The 21,662-nt window shown below is 38.5% G+C and overlaps 2 protein-coding genes and 1 non-coding gene across 6 annotated transcripts in view; 2 read left to right on the top strand and 1 right to left on the bottom strand.

Moving 5' to 3' along the window:
• The window catches only part of Eif4e (eukaryotic translation initiation factor 4E), a 35,425-nt gene that overhangs the window by 10,256 nt on the left and 3,507 nt on the right, over window positions 1–21,662 (top strand). For 2 of the 4 annotated variants that reach the window (XM_087897524.1, XM_048456865.3), the window contains 5 exons: window positions 8,722–8,834; window positions 15,744–15,839; window positions 18,438–18,501; window positions 19,038–19,151; window positions 21,211–21,350. In XM_087897524.1, coding sequence (XP_087753650.1) covers window positions 8,722–8,834; window positions 15,744–15,839; window positions 18,438–18,501; window positions 19,038–19,151; window positions 21,211–21,350 — 527 coding nt within the window. The remainder of the gene's footprint in view (window positions 1–8,721; window positions 8,835–15,743; window positions 15,840–18,437; window positions 18,502–19,037; window positions 19,152–21,210; window positions 21,351–21,662) is intronic. The other 2 variants (XM_087897526.1, XM_087897525.1) reach the window with 2 other exon arrangements.
• On the bottom strand, window positions 13,470–14,622 carry LOC125414725 (acidic leucine-rich nuclear phosphoprotein 32 family member B-like). Its single transcript, XM_087897523.1, is given in 2 exon segments — window positions 13,470–14,538; window positions 14,541–14,622. Coding segments are annotated over 2 exon segments (783 nt in total). The 3' UTR covers window positions 13,470–13,837.
• On the top strand, window positions 19,224–19,325 carry LOC125414873 (U6 spliceosomal RNA). The gene has a single exon (XR_007236429.2). It is a non-coding gene; the product is annotated as a U6 spliceosomal RNA (small nuclear RNA).

The raw sequence follows: 21,662 nt of genomic DNA, 5'->3' as shown, positions 1-21,662 counted from the left end.
TTCAGTGACTTAAGTGTTGTCTTCAGTAATAGAGTCTTACCATGAGGTTGTGGAGAGCAACCAATAGCCTTGGCAATACCCTGTGATGTTTGGGTTGGAGGTGGGTGTCAATGGAATTCTTTGTTTAGTGACTCAAAGAGATAAAGCTCACTCCTGGTTACTGGAGACTTTACTTGGTGGAATGAGACATCTAGTTCTGACATTGTCTCCCCTACTTATGCCCTTTCTTGCATGTGGTGGTGGTGGGGGTCGGGTTTGACGCAGGTTGTTTTTTGTTTTTGTTTTTGTTTTGTTTTGTTTTGTTTTTAAATTTAACTCTGGTTAAATAACTCTGGGGCTGTCCTGGAACTCACTTTGTAGACCAGGCTTCAAATTCAGAGATCATCTGCCTACCTCCCAAGTGCTGGGATTAAAGGAACGTTCTGCTACTGCCCAGCCCCATATTTATTTACTTAATAGTAAGCTGCATTTTACATTAATACTAATAATATTGGAGATTGAGTCTAGGGTACTTGTTGAGTAGGTAAGTGGTCTGCCTTAGTTTTGTTTTTATTTTGAAACAGACTGTGTGATGCGTAAGGCTGGTCTTGAACTTATTCTGTAGCCCGTGTAGGGCTTGAACTTGTCATCACCTTTCAGCTTCTAGAATTACAGGTCTGTAACAATGGGCCTTACTAACTGTTCAGCTTTGGTGGCAAAAATGAGCAAGCAAAAAAACTAACACAACACTGAAAAACCTATATTGTGTATAAGAAAAAGATGCTGCTGCCATTGTTGAAGAAAAAAAAAACCAAAAACAAAGTGTAATTTTGAACTTGTAATCTGACATCAGCTTCTAGAAACTTGTAGTCTAAGTCCTGGAGGAGGCTGTAAATAAAACTGTGGGCATGGCCTGAGAAGGTTGGACTCCACTGTTCTGTCTGTGGGCCAGTCTGTAGGAGTGGACCACTCTTAGCTTGTTTTAAGATTAGATTAAAGCTTGGTTGTTTTAGTAAATGTACAAGCCAGCTGAACAGAAGAAAAAAGCTTCATTGATGTGGTCAAAATGAGTAATGTATAAATTAAGATCTGGGCCAGACATACCACAACAGTTGGTGTGTTTTAAGTTTTATTTTTATATTTTACACTGCTGTTACCCGAACCCAGGCCTTACACATGCAAAGCAAGTGCTCTGCCATTGAACTAGTGTTCTGCTTGTGTTTATTAGATAAGGTGGTATAATGGGCATGCTGGCAGTATAGCCCATCAAATCACATTACTTGTCACTTTCGCCTAAATCACATGCCGCTTTCTGTTACCTAGTGCACCGTGTTTCTGGTTCCCTTCTTTGGGTGACTTGCACTAGTCTATTTGCTGTGCCCCATTGTCTTTTTCGTTTGGTTTCTTGTCTCACTTGGTTAGAACAGTATTTTTTTTTTTGTAAAGAAGTACTACATGGGCTAAGATAAATGGGAATTATTTTTTCAGTGATATAACCACTGAGATTTCCTTTGCTCCATTAAATAATCCCCCCCCCATGGTCATGCAGATGGTTCTGATTGAGCTCAGAGGGTCACAAAACATTAGACAGAAAAAATAGGGAAGAATGGCTTGTTTATTGGGAGTGGGAGGTAAGAGAGGGCGCTGGAGATGAATGTTTATATATATACATATATGAAATTGTCAGAATAAGTAAATAGGTGTACATGGAAATGAAATGGTTTTGAGACCTTGGTAACTAAATTGTATTGTGCCTCCATTGGTATTTGAAGCCTCTCTGTGTTTAGCATCTATTGTAGCTGTTCAAAAGTCTTTGTTCATTTACACAATGGCTTGTTTTCCTTTTGTACCTATAAGCATACGTGTTTTTATCCATTGTTCTGGTGCCTCCTGAATTTTTTTATTTATTGAAATATTTTCCTTTGTAATTCTTAACTAGTTGACTATTCCACTGTACCACTGTTGGTGTCATGAAGGTGGTAGCCAACAGCATTGCAGCCACAGACTTTGTAGTAGCTCCACAAAGTTTTCTGGGATATCTTTATTCATAATAGTTACCCTCAGCTAGGTGGTAGCGGCACATACACACCTTTAGTCTCAGAACTCAGGAGGCAGAGGCAGGTGGATCTCTGAGTTATGAGTTTGAGGCCAGTCTGGTCTACAAAGTGAGTTCTAGATCAGCCAGGGCTGTTAACAGAGAAACCCTGCCTCTTGAAACCAAACAACAGCAAAAGAGTTCCTCTCCTTTGTGGTGTTTCTCTGGGCTCTGATGGTCTGGGCAGAGGCAGGAGGTGCTCCCTTCCCCTGGTCGGTTTCACCATAGTGCTCTTGACCCTTGTCTTTAACGTCACCAGTCTTCTGTTTTTACTTTTGTGGGTTTTGTTTGTTTGTTTGTCTTTGGGGGTGGCAGAGCAGGCAGATTTAACATCCTGTGTACTCAGACACAGGATTTTGCTTGAACCTGGGTGGCATGGTGGAGGCAGCTGGAGTCTGAGCTGAGAGAGATCTGGGACAGCTAAGAAAGTTACACTTTGGCTGGCTCCAGTCACACAGCAGGAAGGCTGGATATTCTTAGACATGACGGCTCACATCCATCACTGACAAGTCTATTGGTGTTCATTCATTCGCTAATAGTTTACCTCTTTTTTTTCTTCAGAATTTAGACTATTTTGGAAGAAATTTTATGTATTTCCTAATCTCTTCGGTCTGATTGATTTTTTTTTTTTTTGTCGGGTTTTTTTTTTTTTTTTGGTCTTTTGAATGTTCTTTTTGTTGTGTGAATTCTAATTTGTCTTATTAACTAAAACCCCGGAGTCAAACTGGAAGGTCAGAGAAGCAGAGCAGCTAGCCACTAGAGTTCTGACCTCTCTGAATGCTCAGACTAAATAAGCAAGATCCTGTTCCTATGAATCCTCAGTCTGAATGAATCCTTAGCTCCTGTCTCCTCCTGCCTTATATTCCTTTCTCTGCCCAGTCATATCGCTTCCTGTCTTCACCTACCTACCTAGTGCTGAGATTAAAGGCCTGTGATTCTCAGGTACAAGTATTAAAGGTGTGTGCCACCACTGCCTGGCTTTATGGTTTACTAGTGAGTTAGCTCTGCACTCTGATCTTCAGGCACACTTTATTTCTTAGATCACAAAGTATCACCACACTTATAGCTTCCTGTAATTATTATATGTGCATGTAAAAACATAACTTTGGTTTTCTCTGTGTGTGTGAGAGAGAGATACAGAGAGATAGAGACAGAGAGCACACTCATACTTTTCTTTGCCTGTTTCCTTCAAGATTGCTACTTACTTTTGAACTCAGGACAGCAGTACCAGTAGATTGAGAATAGCAGAGGGAATTGAGGAATCTGCTTCCTTAATAGGTTTTCCTTCTGCATATCTCTTTACTGCACTGAAGGAACTGCCAGCTTGATCTGCATTGATCCAGTTGCCTCTTGCCCCTCTGCCTTCTCAGTGTCCCTCTTTCTGCTTTTGCTGTACTAGTGTGTTTTGATTGCTTTGTACTATAGTTTTTAATAAATATTTTTAAGTTAGCACAAAAAATAGGTTTCAGTACAATGTAGTAGCATTTCATTTGTATTTTAATAAATAAGCTTACCTGAAGATCAGAGAGTAAAACAGCCACACTGATCATCCTACAGTGGTGACATACACCTTTAATCCCAGTAGCCGCACTAGTTTGCCATAGAAACTGATTGGTAATGGTACACACCCTTAATCCCAGCACTAGAGATGATTATATGAGGAGACAGCTCTCAGTCTCATTCTGAGATTCCTGGACGCAGGATCACCATTTTGGACTGAGGTAGAGGTTAGAGCCAGTGGCAGGCTGTTTCGCTTTTCTGACCTTCAGGTTGAACCCTAATTTCTGTCTCTGGGTTTGTATTAATCATGCTGCAGTATAGTACTTTCATTTATCTGCTCCATCCCCATTGTCTTGTTTTCCTACACATAGTTTTCTGAGATAATGATAGTATAATCGTTCATTAAAACGTTTGATTATCTGTGAGATAGGCACTCTTGTTACCTTTTGAAGTGTGTGTGTGTGTGTGTGTGTGTGTGTATGAGTATGAGTATGAGTGTATGACTGAGTATGGGGATGTGAATGCAGGTGGCTGTGGAGGCCAGAAGAAGGCATTAGGTTCCTTGAAGTTGGATTTACAGGTGGTTGTGAACCACCCCACATGAGGGGTGCCGAAGTTTAATCCTTTGGAAGGTAGCTGGTACACTTAATTGCTGAGCCATCAGTTTGACACTGTGATGTTTGATTGTATAGGGATAATGAACATAGAGGTAGCACATTACTTGACAGTAGCTGCTTAACACTGATCAAGTTCAAATTTTCAGGAGACTGGTATGATGACTCATACTTGTAATTCTATCATTCCAGAGGCTGGAGCAGGTGCATTACCACTATTTGAGACCAGCTGATGCCTAAGTGAGACCCTGTTTCAAACAAGCAGCAAAAAGTGAAAACTAACAGTTTTCATGAGATGTGAGAGTTGAAGTTCCCATTTTCAAAAATCAAAATGCTGTTTCTATGTTTTTCACCAGTCCTCATCTGTACCTTTGATTTAGGGCCTTGACCTTGTTGATGTTAAGTTTGTAAGCAGCGAAGCAAGGGATATGCAGGGGGCACTGGAGCTAGTTACCAGTCTTGCTTTGTCCATTAGTTACTACTGTGGCATTAAACATAATTACTTGGTTTCTTCAGGAAGGGAAGCATTGGGTATGATGATCATGCGGGTAGTCATTTCCAAACAAGTCACCAGCATTTTTTTCTTCTTCACGTAACTACACATGCTAATTTGTGATTGGGTTGGAAAGGTCTGATGGATAGACAAAACTGTTGAGTCAAGGACTGTAATTTAAAGAGCATGCACCAGGCAGGTTAGAGCATTACTCCTGTGATAAGTTTCTGAGATATGAATGCTAATGATTCAACTTCTGCAATTTAAGTCTGGTTCCTTATGGTAAAATTGAAGGGTCTAGCCAGAACACCTTGGAGTTTGGAAATCTTGTTCAGTATGCTTCATTTACTCATCTGCTGGCTTCTCAAAGTCCTAGCACCTGACAGAACTGATGACTAATTGAAATTGTCACCTGTTGATGGGTTGCGTGCCAGACTGTAGGTTTATCACTAAAACCCCTCACAACTCTTTGCAAATGAGTTGATGCTTAGGGAGTTTTAGTCACTTAAATCCCTATTCTTAAAAAGTGACACCCAACTAATGAAAATTTAAAGGAGTTGTCAAATAAGGACTACAACTAGATCTGTACTGTAGGCTCCCCCTACATGCACCCTACTTTGTAATATTTCCTTTTAGTTCATCAGAGATTGGCAGATCTAGGATTGCATTCATTAGAGGAAATTTGTGGTAGTGAAGTCAGAGCCTGGGAAATGGAAGCTCTTAGCTGCAGCATTGCTTGCAACCGCAGATGGTAGGTGAGCAAGTATGCCAGACCTACAGTATACTTCTTTCTCCAGCTCCTTTGATCTTTAATTTGGTTCTTGACTTCAGTATCCATTATATTCCCTTTTAATAAATAGTTCAGCTACATATTATGTGCTAGCCATTCATTAAAATATATAAAAACACAGAAAATGAGGCCCAAGTTTCAGAACAGAAAAGGGACTAGGACTGTCTTTTGTGTTGTCTGGAGTGTTACTGTAGAGTGACTTCACAGTGTTGGATCTCTCTAGTTTGAGAGGGCTACAGTGACGACTCCTGCTGGCTCCCCAGAAGCAATAGGTAGACGTGATACAGAGAGGAGAGCAAAATGTGCATGTCATAGCAGACCTAGTAAAATCTCCAGCCACACAGTGTATTTACAGCCAGGAACAATGTAGTTAGTTTATCGTTTCTCAGTGTTTCCCTCTGTAGCTCTGGCTGGTCTGGAACTTGCCCTGTAGACCAGATTGGCCTCCAACTCAGAGATCTGCCTACCTCTATCTCCCAAGTGCTGAGATTAAAGATATGCACAATCGTCAGCATAGTTTCCTGTTTTTTTAAAAAACATGAAATAAGAGGCTGGAAAGATGGCTCAGTGGTTAAGGGCATGGACTGTTCTTTCAGAGTAACCCAGTTTGGTTCCTAGCATCTAAATTGGTATCACTGGTTACCAGCTCCAGGAGGGATCATTTGCCTCTGGCTTGAGTGGACACCTACATGCATGTGCACAAAGTCCACATGTGCACACATATGTAATTAAATATGTAATATGTATTAAAAGGTTTATAATTCTGGAACCATTCCAAATAAATACGGAAATGAAGCTCTATAATAGAAATGCCCTTAGGTTATTCCCTGGTAGAGTGTACATTCCTGGTGGATTGACAGTTGAAGGAAAGCTTTTCATCTGTTGGTTCATTTAGTTCCAGCAGTGAGTCTTCTCAGATAATGCTGCAGTGCTCATCTTTTTGACTTTTGAATCAAGGTTTCTCTGTGTAGTCCTGGAACTACAGTCTGATCTGTAGATCAGACTGGTCTCGAACTGTCTGTCTGTCTGTCGAACTGCCTCTGCCTCCGGAATGCTGTGATTAAAGATGTGCACCATCAGTGCATGATGCAGATTTTATGATGAGGAAGGCAAGGGACAGAAAAACTGACACAAAATTGCACAATATGAATGACAGAACTGGATTGTAACATGTATGTAGGTGTGAATCGAGCCACTATATCCCATGTAGGAGTGAAAAACTTGAGTTCTTTAAATTGCTGACTGAAGCTAGGTTTAGTCTGTTAGATGGTAGATGCGGGAGGATCAGGAATGCAAGCTCTTCTGTCCTCTGCTTCTTAATCTCTTTGGGGCTAGTTTAGCTACATGGAATCTTGCCTCCAAAAAATAGTTTTTATAAAATGATACACACTATGAAAAAGGCATGTGATTGATTACAGTAGATATATAATTACTGTCAGGTGCTGTAAACATTCCCAGATGTTTATTTTACATTTCAATAACTTCCCTATAGACCAGCGGTTTGGTGTGGGGTCGCACTTGGAGTTACTGCTTTGAATCTGTATTAGTGCTAAAGGAGCTGTGTTCTAAACTGAGGGGCTTTATACACTTGAAGATGAAAGGTTAGGTGGTTCTTTCTAGAAGGAAAGCCCCAGTTGTTTATGGTGTGATGGTAGTGGTAGACACTAATCTTTATGTCCAAGAAGAGATGGTTAAATGCATGTTTGCCTTGCAAGTTGGTGACAGATTTGAATATTTAAAACTATAACAAGCATACCAGGATTTTGGGAAATAATGAAAAATTGATGTGATCAAAGTGAGAATTTAAAATTTCATCACATTTATTATAGAAAATAAAACAGACATAGGGTAGACCCAGGAAACACTGAGCAATATTAGGACTGACACATTGATAATATTAACTTGTTGACATGTGCTAGTTTTTACAGAATACTGAAAAGGCTGAGTGTGTGTGTGTGTGTGGGTTCTTTCCAGCTAGTTAGATTTATCCTGCTCATGCTTGGCTTTTTCCTTTCTTTTCAACTTTCTGCTGTTGGTACAACAGCTTACTAATCCTGGGATCCCTAAAGTACAGTACTGAACTCTTTATTTGACCCGTATAAACTTAGCTGATCTAAAATCAAGTTTATTCTTTTGCACTTGAACTGATGGTATTTTTCTCTTCCCTTACTTGCTATGGGTATTTAACCTCTCTGACCTGGTCGTTAGTGGCTTCCACTGCTTAAATGATGGGTGTACTTTAGCTTGACATCTGAGGCCCTCATAGTCTCTGTAGCATACTGCCCAAACTCCGCAGTTCTGTGACCACCCTGCTCTCAGGTATTGTTCATGATCCTCTAGATAAACACAGCACCACTTTATGGCTTTGCTCTTCTCTGGTCTGCCTGTGTATAATTCACTTATATACAATGGCCTTTCAAGGGCAGCCTGTCTCTTAGGTTAAAAATGTGTTATTTTGAGAGTAGCCATAATCTATTGTTAGCCTTTACTTTTTTGGTCCAAATGCATTCAAATCTGACAATCCTGGTAAAATGTGGGTGTTTCAGATGTGGTTGGAAAAAGCAGGCATCCATGGTGGGTGTGCTGGTAGTCCCAGGACTCAAGGTCATCATCATCTACTACAGTGAGCTGGAAACCAGCCTCAGCTACATTGTTTTTTTGAGACAGGGTTTCACAAAGTTGTACAGACTGACCTCAAAATGACTAGACAGCATAGGCTGGCTTGGAACATTGAGTCTTGATTTAGCCTCCCAAGTCCTTCAATTACAGATACAAAGCGCCATGCTCATTTTAAGAAGTTTTTTTCTTAAATATATGAATGCAGTGCAGCTCCACCGTCTGTACTCTGTAGGAAGCAACAATTTAAAAATGAATGTGTTTAGTTGTATGTCGTGGCATATGATTTTCATCCTAGCACTCAGGATGCAGAAATAAGCAAAACTCCTTCCAGTCCAGTCAGGGCTATATGAGACCCTGTCTCAAAAAAATATAATATTTTAACATACTAAGAAAGTTGGGTCATTGAATTTTATATATACTTTGATGATCTAAAAATGTGCAAATAGGGTAACTACATTTTTTATAAAAATCATTTAAATTTGAGAAGTGTTTTTGTCTTAATGAAAAGTGGTCTCATTGTCCTAGAGGTTGGGTTGTAGTCTAGTTCTTTGTATAAAACTTGTTTATCGTATTGCTGTCATGGCTTTGTTTAAAAAGCTTAAAAACTTTACTGTATATTATTTTCCATTAGGAAACCACCCCTACTACTAATCCCCCACCTGCGGAAGAGGAGAAAACAGAATCCAGTCTGGAGGTTCCTATAGCAAACCCAGAGCACTATATCAAACACCCTCTCCAGAACAGGTGAGCTTCTCACACAGACTCGATATGACTGGTTTTAGGCATCCATGCTCAGCTATCATCTCCCAGAGGATTTTTGTTAGGAGAAGGAATTTTTCCCGGAAGAATAGAATCATAAAAACAGGACAGTGGTCGACCATGGGAACCAGGAACATGGCTGAGTCAAGGTTCCACAGTTTCTGTTGGGTTGGACAATTAAAATAACTCTTTGCTGACTTCAACAAAGATTTTTAGTAAAGTGTAGGTGAAGGAATGAGAGATTGAAACATTTGAAAAGTGTATAGCACATAGGAAGCAAGAATAGACAGCGAAGGCAGGCTGAGAAAGGAGATGGTGAGAGGAGGTTGGCACATTGAGATGAGATGGGGACTAAGAAGGTCCATTTTCATAATTAACAGTGTAACGGGAAGATGGGTGATAGTTCCCTATCGGGTTTTCTCTAGCTGTACCTATACCTCCCAGTCTATTTCTGGTTTAGTTAACTGTTTTTTCAGATTATGCAATGAAAATCATTTGACTTCACTGACAACTGATGGTGGAAAAAAAATGGAACCTCGAAATGTACAGTAAAGTGGAACTGACTTATGAAGGCCCAGTTTCTTTCTGGTTTCTATGAGTGTTTGCCTGAGACAGAAGTTTCACTGAATTTTCTTTGAAAGTCTGCAGGCCTGTTTGTAATTGTCGTATTTTTGTCCTTCATTATCATATTGTTGACATACCAAAATGATAGTTAAAATATAGTTGATAGAGTTTCTTTCTAGGAGAGACCCTTGATTCAGTGTGTCCACGCACAGTGAGGAACATAATTAATTCTGTGTGATGGTGAAGATTGTCACTGTTCTAACTGGTCTTTACAAGAAAAATAGGATGAGGACTAGGGATGTAGCTCAGTAGTAGAGCGTTTGCCTAGCAACTGTAAATCTCTAGGTTTGGCCCTCAGTTTTACAAAAACATCATAAAAAGTTGATAAAATTCAAGGTGATAGTGCAGCACCAGAACCCTTAAGTTCATTTTGTCCTTTTTGTGGTTTTTTATGAATGCTACCTCTGGGGCTTGGAGCTCCATGGTTACAGGCACTGATTGCTCTTGCAGAGGACCCGGGTTTGCCTCAGGATTCCAGTGGATCTCACAACCGCCAGTAACTCCTGTTTCAGGAGATCCAGTCCACCTTCACGAGTCCCTGGCACCAGACGTGCACGCACGCGCACGTGCACACACACACACACACACAAACACACAGAGCTTACTCTGTCATTTAGTCATCTGAGCAGTTGTATTAGTTTGCTCTTATGGTGGGAAGTAATCCACACCTTCAATACTTGAAAGAAATGTGAGATCACGGAAAATAAACAGATTTACTCAATCTTTGTGGGATATCCTAAGAGATTTCAGTTTCTCTATAAGTTCTAATCTTTTTTTGTAAAGTGCATTTTGATACTTGAATCATTAGTGACTTACCATAAATTTGGTAGTTTTTGTGTTTTCTTTTAAACCCTTAACAATTACAGGATTTATTAATGAGCAGAGAACAGTGTATATAAAGTGTGTTTGCTTTCTCTAGTAGTGTGTTTGCTTTCTTCCCCTTTGTTAAACGTGGTGTGTGCTGGTCAGAGCTGTTGTGTGCCCACATATGCATAAATTGTTCAGACCAGATGGGTACCAGTCTGAAGTGGGAAACCAGGTTTCTTGCTGTGTATGTACTTCTTTATTGAAGTTTAGAACATTTCCATACTCCTTGGATCACTTGTGGTATTCTCTAGGGACAGCCCATTTTGTGTTTTTTACTTATATCCTTTTTTTTCTTTCTTTGGATTATCTTAAAGTTGATTTCCAGGCTTTCAAATAGTAGGGATATTAAATCAGTAAAGTGCAGTTCCAGTTTACTTTTATTAGAGTCTCTGAATTATTTGGGATTTGATTTAAAAGGATTTTAATATTTATGTAGGCAAATATCAATTTCCCCATGTCTTCTGGATATCTTGTCAGTCTTAGTAAAAGTTTACCATGTAGTAATTTTTAATATAAATATATGCTAATGTCTCATGATTATATCATTTTGTTTTCAATAATTTCTCAAAAGCTTGATCTTGTGTTACCCCTTTTCTCTTTTAAATTGATTATTTATTGTTTTTATGTGTATTATCTCCAAGTATACCATATACATGCAGTGCCCATGGAGGCCAGGTGTCAAATCCCTTAGAATTGGAGTTACTCACACTGGCTGTGAACTACTGTATGGGTGCTTCCTCTGCAAGTGTTATTAACTGATGAGTGCTCTCCCCAGCCCCTCCTTTTAAAGTTTGTTTGCTGTTGTTGTTTTTGTGAGACAGGTTTTTTTGTTTAGCCCTGGCTGTTGGGGAACTCTTTCTGTAGACCAGGCTGACCTCAAAGTCACAGAGATCCCCTGCCTCTACCTCCCCAGTGCTGGGATTAAAGGTGTGTGCCACCACACCTGACTTCCCTTTAAACTCTTAAAACAGCACTGTGGACTCCAGAATTTTTATTTTTGTGTTCCCACTTAACTATATTCTTAGAGTAATTCTAAGACATGACATTAGAATTCATTGGCTTTTTTAATATTTGGAACCGGTTGTTTATTTGTGTATGATTCTTGTAGCATGATTTATTGGTTGCTCTGAGAATAGTCCAGTGAATTATGCTTATCCTAAAAATGTAAACACATTTCATTTAGAGCATCAAACATATCACCTCTAAACTTACCAGAAATACCATTGTTTTGTGTAATTGTCAAGCTTACTGCAACAACTGCAAACTTTTTTGTAAAATAATTATAATTTTTATACTGAGTACTCATAATTTTAAGTAATAGGCTTATTCATTTCCCCCAAGAAATAAGTATAGGTTTTCAGTTTTTCAAGTGAAAGTGGAGGAAAAAATGGCTCATTTATATCACCATTCAAAACAGTATTAGATTAAATAGTACATGTTTTATATGTAGAATATGTAAAGGACATGTAAACAGATAGGAATTTAGTGAGAAAGGTGCTTATACTGTAGCCCACATAGCTTGGCACTCACTAAGTAGCCCAGGATTGCTTCCAGTTGTCCTCCATGAGCCCATTGAGTTTTAGGATTGAGTTCAAGTTTGAGCTACCACATGCAACTGAGGTAATTTTTGTAGGCTGAAGTCTTAACTTTAAAAGATGCGTTTTAGAGTGATTTCTAGATTATACTACCTCACACAGTGTGTAAATGGAGACTGTTTATTTGTTTCCTGGCCTCCCAGACCGGAAATAATCACATAGAAAATATATTAATTAAAATACTTATTGACCTATTAACTTAGGCTTCTTATTGACTAACTCTTACACCTTAAATTAACTTATTTCTATTATTCTGTGTATTGTAGCAGTGGGTAAAGCTCAGCATTTGTCTCCTTCAGCAGCTACTTGGCATCTCTTTGACTGCCTACTTTATATCTCTCTATTCAGATTTTCCGCCTGGCTTTATTCTGCCCTGCCATAGGCTCAAACCAGCTTCTTTATTAACCAATGGAAATAAAACGAGTTCACAACATACAGAGGGGAATCCCGCATCACCTCCTCTTTTTTGTCTAAATGAAAAGAAAGTTTTTAACTCTAACATAGTAAAATTACATATAACAAAATAGGTATCAAGGAAGAATTATAGTTACAATGTGTAGTCCATTTACATTTGACAAATTAAGGAAAATATTCTATCTTCTGTCCTATCTTTGTAAGTCAAAAGTTTTATGTCTAATTTATCCTTTATCATAACCAAGGAAAATTGTATCTTTCTTCAACTCTTCAAAGACCCTAGAAGGATATAATATTACCTAAATTAACAGGAAGTACATTGTAAGCAATTTCCAAAACTCTAGAATTGACAGAGACATCTCCTTGCCTGGACAATCACCCAAAGTTCTTATATAACATTGAGGGCATCCATCTTCAGCCTATAGACTCATAGTATCTGGCAGACTTTTCCATGAAGCAGGAAATTTGAAAGACTGGCCTCTCTTGGCAGTTTGTCAGTCACTTTCTTCTGTATCCTGAAGAATGTTTGGCAGACTCTTTCATGAAGCAGGAACCCTGAAGGACTGTCTTCACCTTTAGGCAAGTTCAGCAGTCATTTTTTTCTGTGGGTCCTGCATGTCCAGTTCATCCAGCACATCATCAAGCAGTCCAGGCAAGAGCAGTTTCTTATCCAAATGATTTTCCCCATCTCTGTACCCCTTTTTTCCTTTTAACTAATTTCTGCTCTATATTGCTTTTAAATAATTGTTCTTTCTTAACTGCTATCATATTATTTTGTACACTATAATTGTCTGTTTTGCAGAGAATCTGTTATATAGTTGATACACAATGTTATATTTATTTTTAATTGTGTTGCTCAGGATCAAACCTAGGGCCTCATCTATACTAGTAAAGCACTATTTCCCCAGCTAAAATCATGCTTTTTAAATGAAAAATATGAAAACTATTGTTTGCTTTTGTAATAAAAACTACTTTTTAAAATTTTTCCTTTTTTTTAGGCTTTACCAAAGAGTAATGCATTTATTTTACTTCATCTTAGAAAATACGTTTTTTTGAGCAGTCATCACATAAAATGTCCTACTGTCTTAAAAAAAGAAAGAAAAGCATGAGAAAACAGACCCAAAATGTTAAGATTTTATTTACAAAGCTTTTCCTTGTTGTACAGAAAGTAAAAATGTTGTTACAATCGCAGTGTAACTGGCAGCCAGGACGGTCAACTCACCAACCACAGCTGTCACGATACAGCAAGAGTCTTACACGAAAACCTAACAACCTTTACAATTTTGTTGGGGCAGAAGTCCCCAGGCTTGGTGGTGGATTACCAAGGGGCTAAACGGAGGAAGGCGGAATGTCTTGGGAACTATTCTTTGGCTCTTTGGGTGGAGTGTCCTGGGGTTGTATCACAGCTACCTTTTTAAACAGCTACCAAATCCATGAACAGTCCAACCAATACTCAACAGTTCTGGTTCTTGCAGATTGTTTGGGGTCTCAATCATCTTCTCCTTCATCGTCTGTTTCCCTCTTTCTCTTTTCACCTTTCCCACTTTCTTCCTCCTCTTCATCCTCCTCTTCATCCTCATCTTCTTCATCTTCATCAACTTCACCATCATGTCCAAATTCTTCTTCCTCCCCACTGACTTCATCTTCATCATCTTCTACATCCTCATCTTCATCTTCATTCTCTTCTTCATCCTCCTCTTCCTTTTCATCTTCTCCTTCTTCATCCTCTTCTTCTTTGTCCACACCATCCACCTCTGCATCTGAGTCAGGGGCTTCCTCTACGCCATCCACCTCCACATCCGAGTCAGGTGCTTCCTGGTCCTCTCGGTCATAGCCGTCCAGATAGGACAGCTGGGGCAGGAGCTTGAAGACACTCTCTCTGTAATCGTTCAGGTTAGTGACCTCACAGCCAAAGAGATCCAGGCTTTTCAGACAATCCAATTTTTTTAAAGGTTCCAAGGTGCTGATATCTTTCAGCTTATTTCCACTTAAGTTCAGATGTGTGAGGCTTGGCAGTTCTTCTGCTAGTCTGTCCAGACCGCCAAAGATTCTGTTATCGCTGAGCTCAAGCTTTTTCAATTTCGGTAGCTTGGGGAGATCTGAAACTGAGAACAAGCCTACACTTATTAAACTGAGGAACTCTAGGTTCACAAATTCATCCGTTAACCCCTCGATTTTTCCATCGTTGCTTTGCAATTGTCCAAGACAAGTTCTCAAACTGCTGCCGGGGTCCGGTTTCTCAGCTCCAGGTGGATCCTCTTCTTCATGTCCATGTTTCCCTCGTCCCCCCTCTTCAAACTTAACTTTCCGCGGCGGGGGCGGAGGGGGGAGAGGCGACCCGGCCTGCGCGGTGAGGGCCGTCGAAAGGAGGCGGCTGGCAGAGGCGGCGTGGTCTCGAGCCTAAAATTTTTCTTTTAAATATACATAGTAAAGTTCAAATAACAGTTTATCTTAAACTTTATTTTTTTTAACATTTTAGATTTATTTTTGTGCATATGGGTGGGTGTTCACCCTGCATGTGTGATTGTGCACCGTGTGTAAAGTGTCTGTGGAGGCCATAAGAGGCATCAGATCCTGGAGCTAGTTAAAGATAATTATGAACCACCATGAGGGTGCTGGGAATTAACCTGGATCCACTGAAGAGTAGGTGGAGCCTTCAACCACCGGGCCACCTGTCCAGCCCCTCTTAACCTCTCAGATCCACAGCTTAGTGATGCTAGTTGCACTCACACTGTTGTGTAACAGAACCTGTTTTCATCTGCAGAGAATGGACTTTAGAGCCAGCATGATGCCACATGCCTTTAGTCCTAGCATAGAGGCAAGCCTGGTCCACAAAGAGAATTTGAGAACAGCCAGGGTTACACAGCACATAAAATACGTTTATTTTTGTGTATATGCATATGCATATCTAAAGGTTTTCCTGTGTCACAGCACAAACAGATCACAGGACAAACAGTTGTGCAAAATCAGTCACCAGGCTTCCACTGTAAGTGCATTTGCCTGCTGTGCTATTTCCCTAACCCTTTTTTCATCTTTTAAACTGAAGCTAGTTAATTAAATAAGTCGCCAGCACCATTTTCTCCAGCCCCTTGGCCTCACTTTTGTTTCCTGAATCTACCTTAGGCACCTCATATAGGTAGAGTCATAGAGTACTCTGTGTGTGTGTGTGTGTTGGGTGGTATTATTTCATACGATGCCATGGTCTTGGAATTAATCCTTGTTATACTGAGTGTCAGAATTTCGTCTTGAAGGCTGAATAGTTTTCTATCGTATGGCAGTGCTATAATTTGACATCATTTTCTTACTGATGGACATTTCCACCTTTTGACTAGTAAATAATTCTGCTATGAATATGGGTAAACAACTTTTTTATATGTTGGCTTTTTATTTTTAGGTGGGCACTCTGGTTTTTTAAAAATGATAAAAGCAAAACTTGGCAAGCAAACCTTCGATTGATCTCTAAGTTTGATACTGTTGAAGACTTTTGGGCGTAAGTAATTAAGATATTTATACTTTTTTACGTTGTATAATTGTTTTAATCTTACATCATTCACAAAATGAAAGATGAAGTGTATTTGTCTCTTCACAAATGTTTGAATTGGTGATTATGCTTTTACTATACATGGTTTAGTCTCTACAAAAGCCCTATGTTTGATCTCCAGCACCCCCACAAGCAGCAGAAAGAAACAGGGTCATTATAGTCAACTCTTTAGATTTGAATAGTCTTTGTTCTTCATCGTTCTGTGAGAATCCTCTTTTACAGTCTTAGAATTTTTGACATTTTTGAAATTTGTTTCCATGTGCAGTCACCTAGATATATTTGTGTCATAACTGGGTTCTGGAGAGCCTTATTTCTGCAAACAGTTTTCAGTACGATACCTGGAATTCCCCTGCTCAGGATACCAAAGGCTGAAGTGATTAGAATTCAGAGACGTGTCAAGAGAATGATGGTATCTGCAATGTTAGTTCATCAATTTTATTGTAATTTGTTAAATTAATAAATATTTTATCTTTTAGGTTTAGTTTGCAGTGTAGGAAAATGTTGACTTTAAATTGTAAAGTTTTACAGGATTTTAAAGTAGAATATAAGCTGAAAGTCTTTCTTTGAAAAGTTTGTACATTTGGGACAGGATGTAGCCGAGTTGTTGAGGATGGCTTAGCATTCTATAACTAACCTTTACCTCCCAAAGCATAGCGCACGTACACCGCCTGTGCCTTAGAAGCTTTGAAATGGATTATTTTCACTTAGTTTTTGTTTTCTGAGGATTAGATACGAAAACTTAAATGTGATAGGCAGGTGCTGTACCATTGAGGCTCCTCCAAAGTTTTCTTGATTTCCTTGGAGAATATTTAGGAAAATGATGTTTAAGAATATGAAAGGCAAAATTTGAGAATGCATTGAGCTACCTCAAAGTTACCTAGTCTATATATTTGTTAGGTTCATATACATGTTGAATTGAATACAAAAATGAATTATAGTCATGTAATTCACAGCTTTTGTTTTTCAAGGGCACAGTCGGTATTCAATGTATTTCCAATGCTTGCCTTAGAATAGACATTTAATATACATTGCATCATTTAAAAGGCAAAGTATAAAATAAATAAAACTTGAATTCATTTTCTACTGAGAACATTCTAGTGTTTTTATGATACACATATATTTAAGCTCTGCTAATTAATTAAAGTAGTTTTCTAGTTAATTGGAGTTCTTGAAAGCATCAAGGGATTTTTATACTCTAATTGTGCTTACTCCAAGACTCTTGAGTAACTACAACGAAACCTTCTTTTACACACGCAGAAAGAAACTCTCAGCTAAAGGCGTGGTGGCACACATTTAATTTCAGCACTTGGGAAACAGAAGCAGGTGGTTCTCTGTGAGTTTGAGGCTAACCTGCTCTACAAGAGCTAGTTCTAGGACAGGCTCCAAAGCTACAGAGAAACCTTGTCTCAAACAACAACAACAAAAACAAAAACAAAAAAGCTCTCTAGTTTCCTACAAAGGAAAAGAAGGGTCTTGAACCCTACCTCCAGGCATATTTGCATGTAATCTAGATTGTTTGGCTTTTACAAGTTTATATAATTGTGTTTCTAATTTGTTGTTTAGTAGAACACAGACCCACAGTTTAGTTAGTATAAGCGAAATCATTGGGTACTGTAACTGAGAGATTGAAAAGAATCCTTTATTTTTCTGTACATATTAGGCTACCTATTTAGTTCTTACTCTTTTGTAGCAGATTTTATTTAACCAGTTCTTTAGTCCATTTTGCTTTAATCTAGTCTGTGTAATATTAAGATTCTTGAGGTTGTGGTTTGGGAATAGTGAACCATTAGATACCTTAAGCATAATAATGTTATCTTATTCAAGCTGATAATTTGATAAAATGTAGAATTCTTTCTTAAAATTGTCTAAAATATTCCTGGATAAAGTTAAAGTTAGCACAGGAGAGCATGCCTCGTTTAATGCCGTTGAAGGTTTGCAGACCAGTAAAAGATAATCTCTGCCATCTAATGTTAAAGATAGGCAAATTTTACTCTAAGAGATTGCAAGAGATAGTGATAAGGGTTTTCTCCCTTCAGGCAGTGAATATCAAACATCTCAAATACTGTTCCATGGTTTAAATAATTTGGAAATACAGATCCAACTGTTGGTATATAGCTGTGAGCCTGGTATGTGCCCGAGCTCCCCATTGTCCAGGTGGGAACCTGGAACCATTTTTGGAGTTGGAGTTGTGTTTATACCTGGATACTTGATGGGATGATAATGTTGATTAAACCATTCAGTCTGGGTGGTTGTTTTCATTTTCTTCCAATTCACAAACAGATGTATAGAAATATTTTTGTTATAATAAAGTCATTTGAGATAGTTCTTTGTAGTAATCTATGTTATAAAATTTCTTGAATGTAATCATTATTGAGACTGGTTTTGTCCATTTCAGATATTAGAATCAAAAAGAAAAACAAATATACTTAAACTTTTATGTTTTTCATATTTTCCAAATGTGTATATTGTGTTTGTATATATATCTATGTAAGCACCCAAATCCTGCATTACATATTATGTTTTTAATTATTATTTTCTTTTACCTAGTCTATACAACCATATCCAGTTGTCTAGTAATTTAATGCCTGGCTGTGACTACTCACTTTTTAAGGTATGCCTAATCAATGATTGTTTATATTTATTACAGGACCAGAACACTCAGGTATTTGTAAGAACTGGCCACAAATTCAGGCAGTTGACTTTACCAGGCTTGAGTACACTAGTCTGGTGACATAGTTACTCATGGGTACATCCTGGGATTGACTTTGAGCCTTGCTAATCCTGTGCAGCCCTTCCTGGATATACTCAAGTAGACTGACTTCGTCAACTCATTTTTAACCCATGAGATATTTGTAAATAGACCTTTGTCAGGTTCTAGGATAGGACTTTAATTGGCTCATATTACATAATTTCTAATGTAGTTTCTGAAAGGTGTCTGCTTCTCAGGAATTTAAAGATCCTTCAGATGAAATGAGACCTGAGGATCTGATGGTTAAATGATGAGTGGCACTCTCCTGTAGTTGCATGCCTCTGGCACGCAGTTCCTGTGTGCTTTTAAAGGCTGTACCAACTGCAGGGGTGTAGGGACTAAAAGAAAAGTTGTCAGTGTGGTTGCTTGCTGAGTCTAATTGTGTTGTTATTTTATAGGATGGTATTGAGCCTATGTGGGAAGATGAGAAGAACAAACGGGGTGGTCGATGGCTAATTACATTGAACAAGCAGCAGAGACGAAGTGACCTCGATCGCTTTTGGCTAGAGACAGTAAGGCTTTAAAATTACAGACTGGCTTTAGGATGTATTTTCTTTGGTTTACTCAGGCTTCCTGTTCTAGAAAGGAAACATGGCATCGTATACACTAAAATTGGAACAAAATAGAAGTTAGTATAGGCCTTGTTCAAGGATGACATTCAGATTCTTGAGGCTTTTGTTTTGTTTTTTTGGATGTAACTGGGAAGTATTGTGTTAACCAAAATAAGCCAGACTTAGAAAGAAATACGTGGCATGTGTTCTTTCATATGTAGAACTTAGGTTTAAAATACATGTGTGTGTTTGTTACATAATGTGTTTATAGGTCATGGAACTAACAAGACCTAATGTAATGAGGTGGGGAAATAGGCCAATGAATACATGTAATAGGGAGGGGGTAAGAGAAAGGGAGCCAGCTGCGGGGAGTGCAAGTGATGACACAGGTATGAAGATGCTGTGGTGAAAATAAAAATACATGGAGACAGATGAAGGGAGGAGTGCTTAGTGTGCCTAGGTGTGAACTTTCCTGCTGGAAGACCATCCCCAACCCTGTTCTTAGAGCAATGTTCTACTGCTCTGCTGGGACTAGAACTCAGGACCCTCCAGCCTACAGCTTTTGAGTGCTGTGCTTAGATAAGCATGTGCTATATGGCAAATAATCTTTTTTTCTATCATGGGAAAATAATATACACGTGAATTCTGTGAATGGTTTTTATTATTCTACAAGTCAGATAAAAAGTGATTGACATCCACTCTACCTTCTACAATCAACTGCCTGTCATTTCATTAACCAAAAATGATAGGCTCTCACATTTTGTGATCAATGTAAAGTATTTACAACCCATTTATAGCATTGCTAATTAAAAATTTTAAAATTTTGAAAACTGTAATCGAGCAGTAAAGTTGTTGGTTAACATTCTTTAGTGTATGTGTTTTGATATGGTTCTTTAGCACTTTGGATTTATGAGCTACGCTAAATAAAAAATCATAGGCATTCTTGTCATCACTTGAACTCAATACCTTATTTATAGTTGACACTAACAAAGTGAATAAGCACTTACATGTGTGTATCAGTAATATTTTAAAGCGAAGATTTATTTACTCTTTTGGAGAGAGGAAATCCTAGAAGACAGTGTGGTTCTCAATGTTCCTGATACTGCGACCTTCAAATACTTAATCATGTTGTGCTGACCCTAACTATAAAATTATTTTTGTTGCTACTTCATAACTGTAATTTTGCTACTGTTATGAATTGCAGTGTAAATACCTATGGTTTCTGATGGTCTTAGGCAACCCCTGTGAAAGGCTTGTCCCAAATGGGACATGACCTCCAGGTTGAGACCTGCTGCCGTAGGAAAAAGGACATTTCGGTTTTGTAGATTGAAAAAATTATGGCAATGGTAGTGACAGTTGCTCAGTAATGTTAAATGTGTTTAATGCCACTAACTCTGCTTGGAAACTGTTAGAACATGGCAATTAAATGGGTAGCTATTTCTGTCATCTCGTTAATGATTGTTTGCCAACATACTAAGCAGCTGAGCAGATGGATATTAATGAGATCACTTTTGTGTGTGCCCAATTTGCAGAAAAAGTTAAAACATTTGATTTTTTTTTAAACCAAGGCAAAAAGCAATTTAAATTAGTAAAATTTAGGCATTTTAAAAGTCAATTCATAAGTTGGTCTGTGGCCCACAGGTAGATGGGGCTTGCTGCCGATCTAACCACCTGAGTTCAATTCCTAGAACCTACTGGGTGGAGTGGGAGAGCCAACTGCTGCAAATTGTCCTCTTGCATTAGTTTGCTATGGCATGCATGTCCTGCCTCCATCCCCAACAAAACAGCAACAACAAAAAATTAAGAATCAATTCTTTATATTTATTTGCTTTTTTTTGTCTCTGTAGATCAAAATGGCTTCAAACTTGGCAACCTGCCTTTGCCTATTTAAGCAGTCAGCTCTTGATTTTAAAGCTGCTTTAGGTTTTTAACTGTACATCTAGAAAAGAGACCTTTGCTTTCTTCGCTGTTGATGATATATTTAATGTAATTTGTATTTTATTTTTCAATTTTTTTTTAGCTGCTGTGCCTTATTGGAGAATCTTTTGATGACTACAGCGATGATGTATGTGGAGCTGTTGTCAATGTTAGAGCTAAAGGTGATAAGATAGCAATATGGACTACTGAGTGTGAAAACAGAGACGCAGTCACACACATAGGGTGCGTTTTGCTCTACCTACCTACTTCTTGGACAGTATTAACTACATCTAGAAGTCTTTTACATTCAGCTCCAAAAACTTAGGAGTTTACAGACTTATTTTCTTTGTAAATGTTTTCATGAACACTTAGAAATTTGGACCCTGTTAATATTGAATGTGTTTGTCCTCTGTAGAATGGTTTTACAGCAGTGGTGTGTGCGCTGTCTAGAAGTTGAGTGCAGGTAGTAAGTCATGGTTCCTGTCCATATTTAGACCCCTTATAAACATATTTATAAGTTTTTGTATTTTGTTCTGGTAAGTTTTATTCTTTACA

The sequence above is a fragment of the Myodes glareolus genome, chromosome 17 (assembly GCF_982192425.1).
Source record: "Myodes glareolus chromosome 17, mMyoGla1.1, whole genome shotgun sequence".
NCBI lineage: Eukaryota > Metazoa > Chordata > Mammalia > Rodentia > Cricetidae > Myodes > Myodes glareolus.
This window is presented reverse-complemented; position numbering and strand designations above follow the sequence as displayed.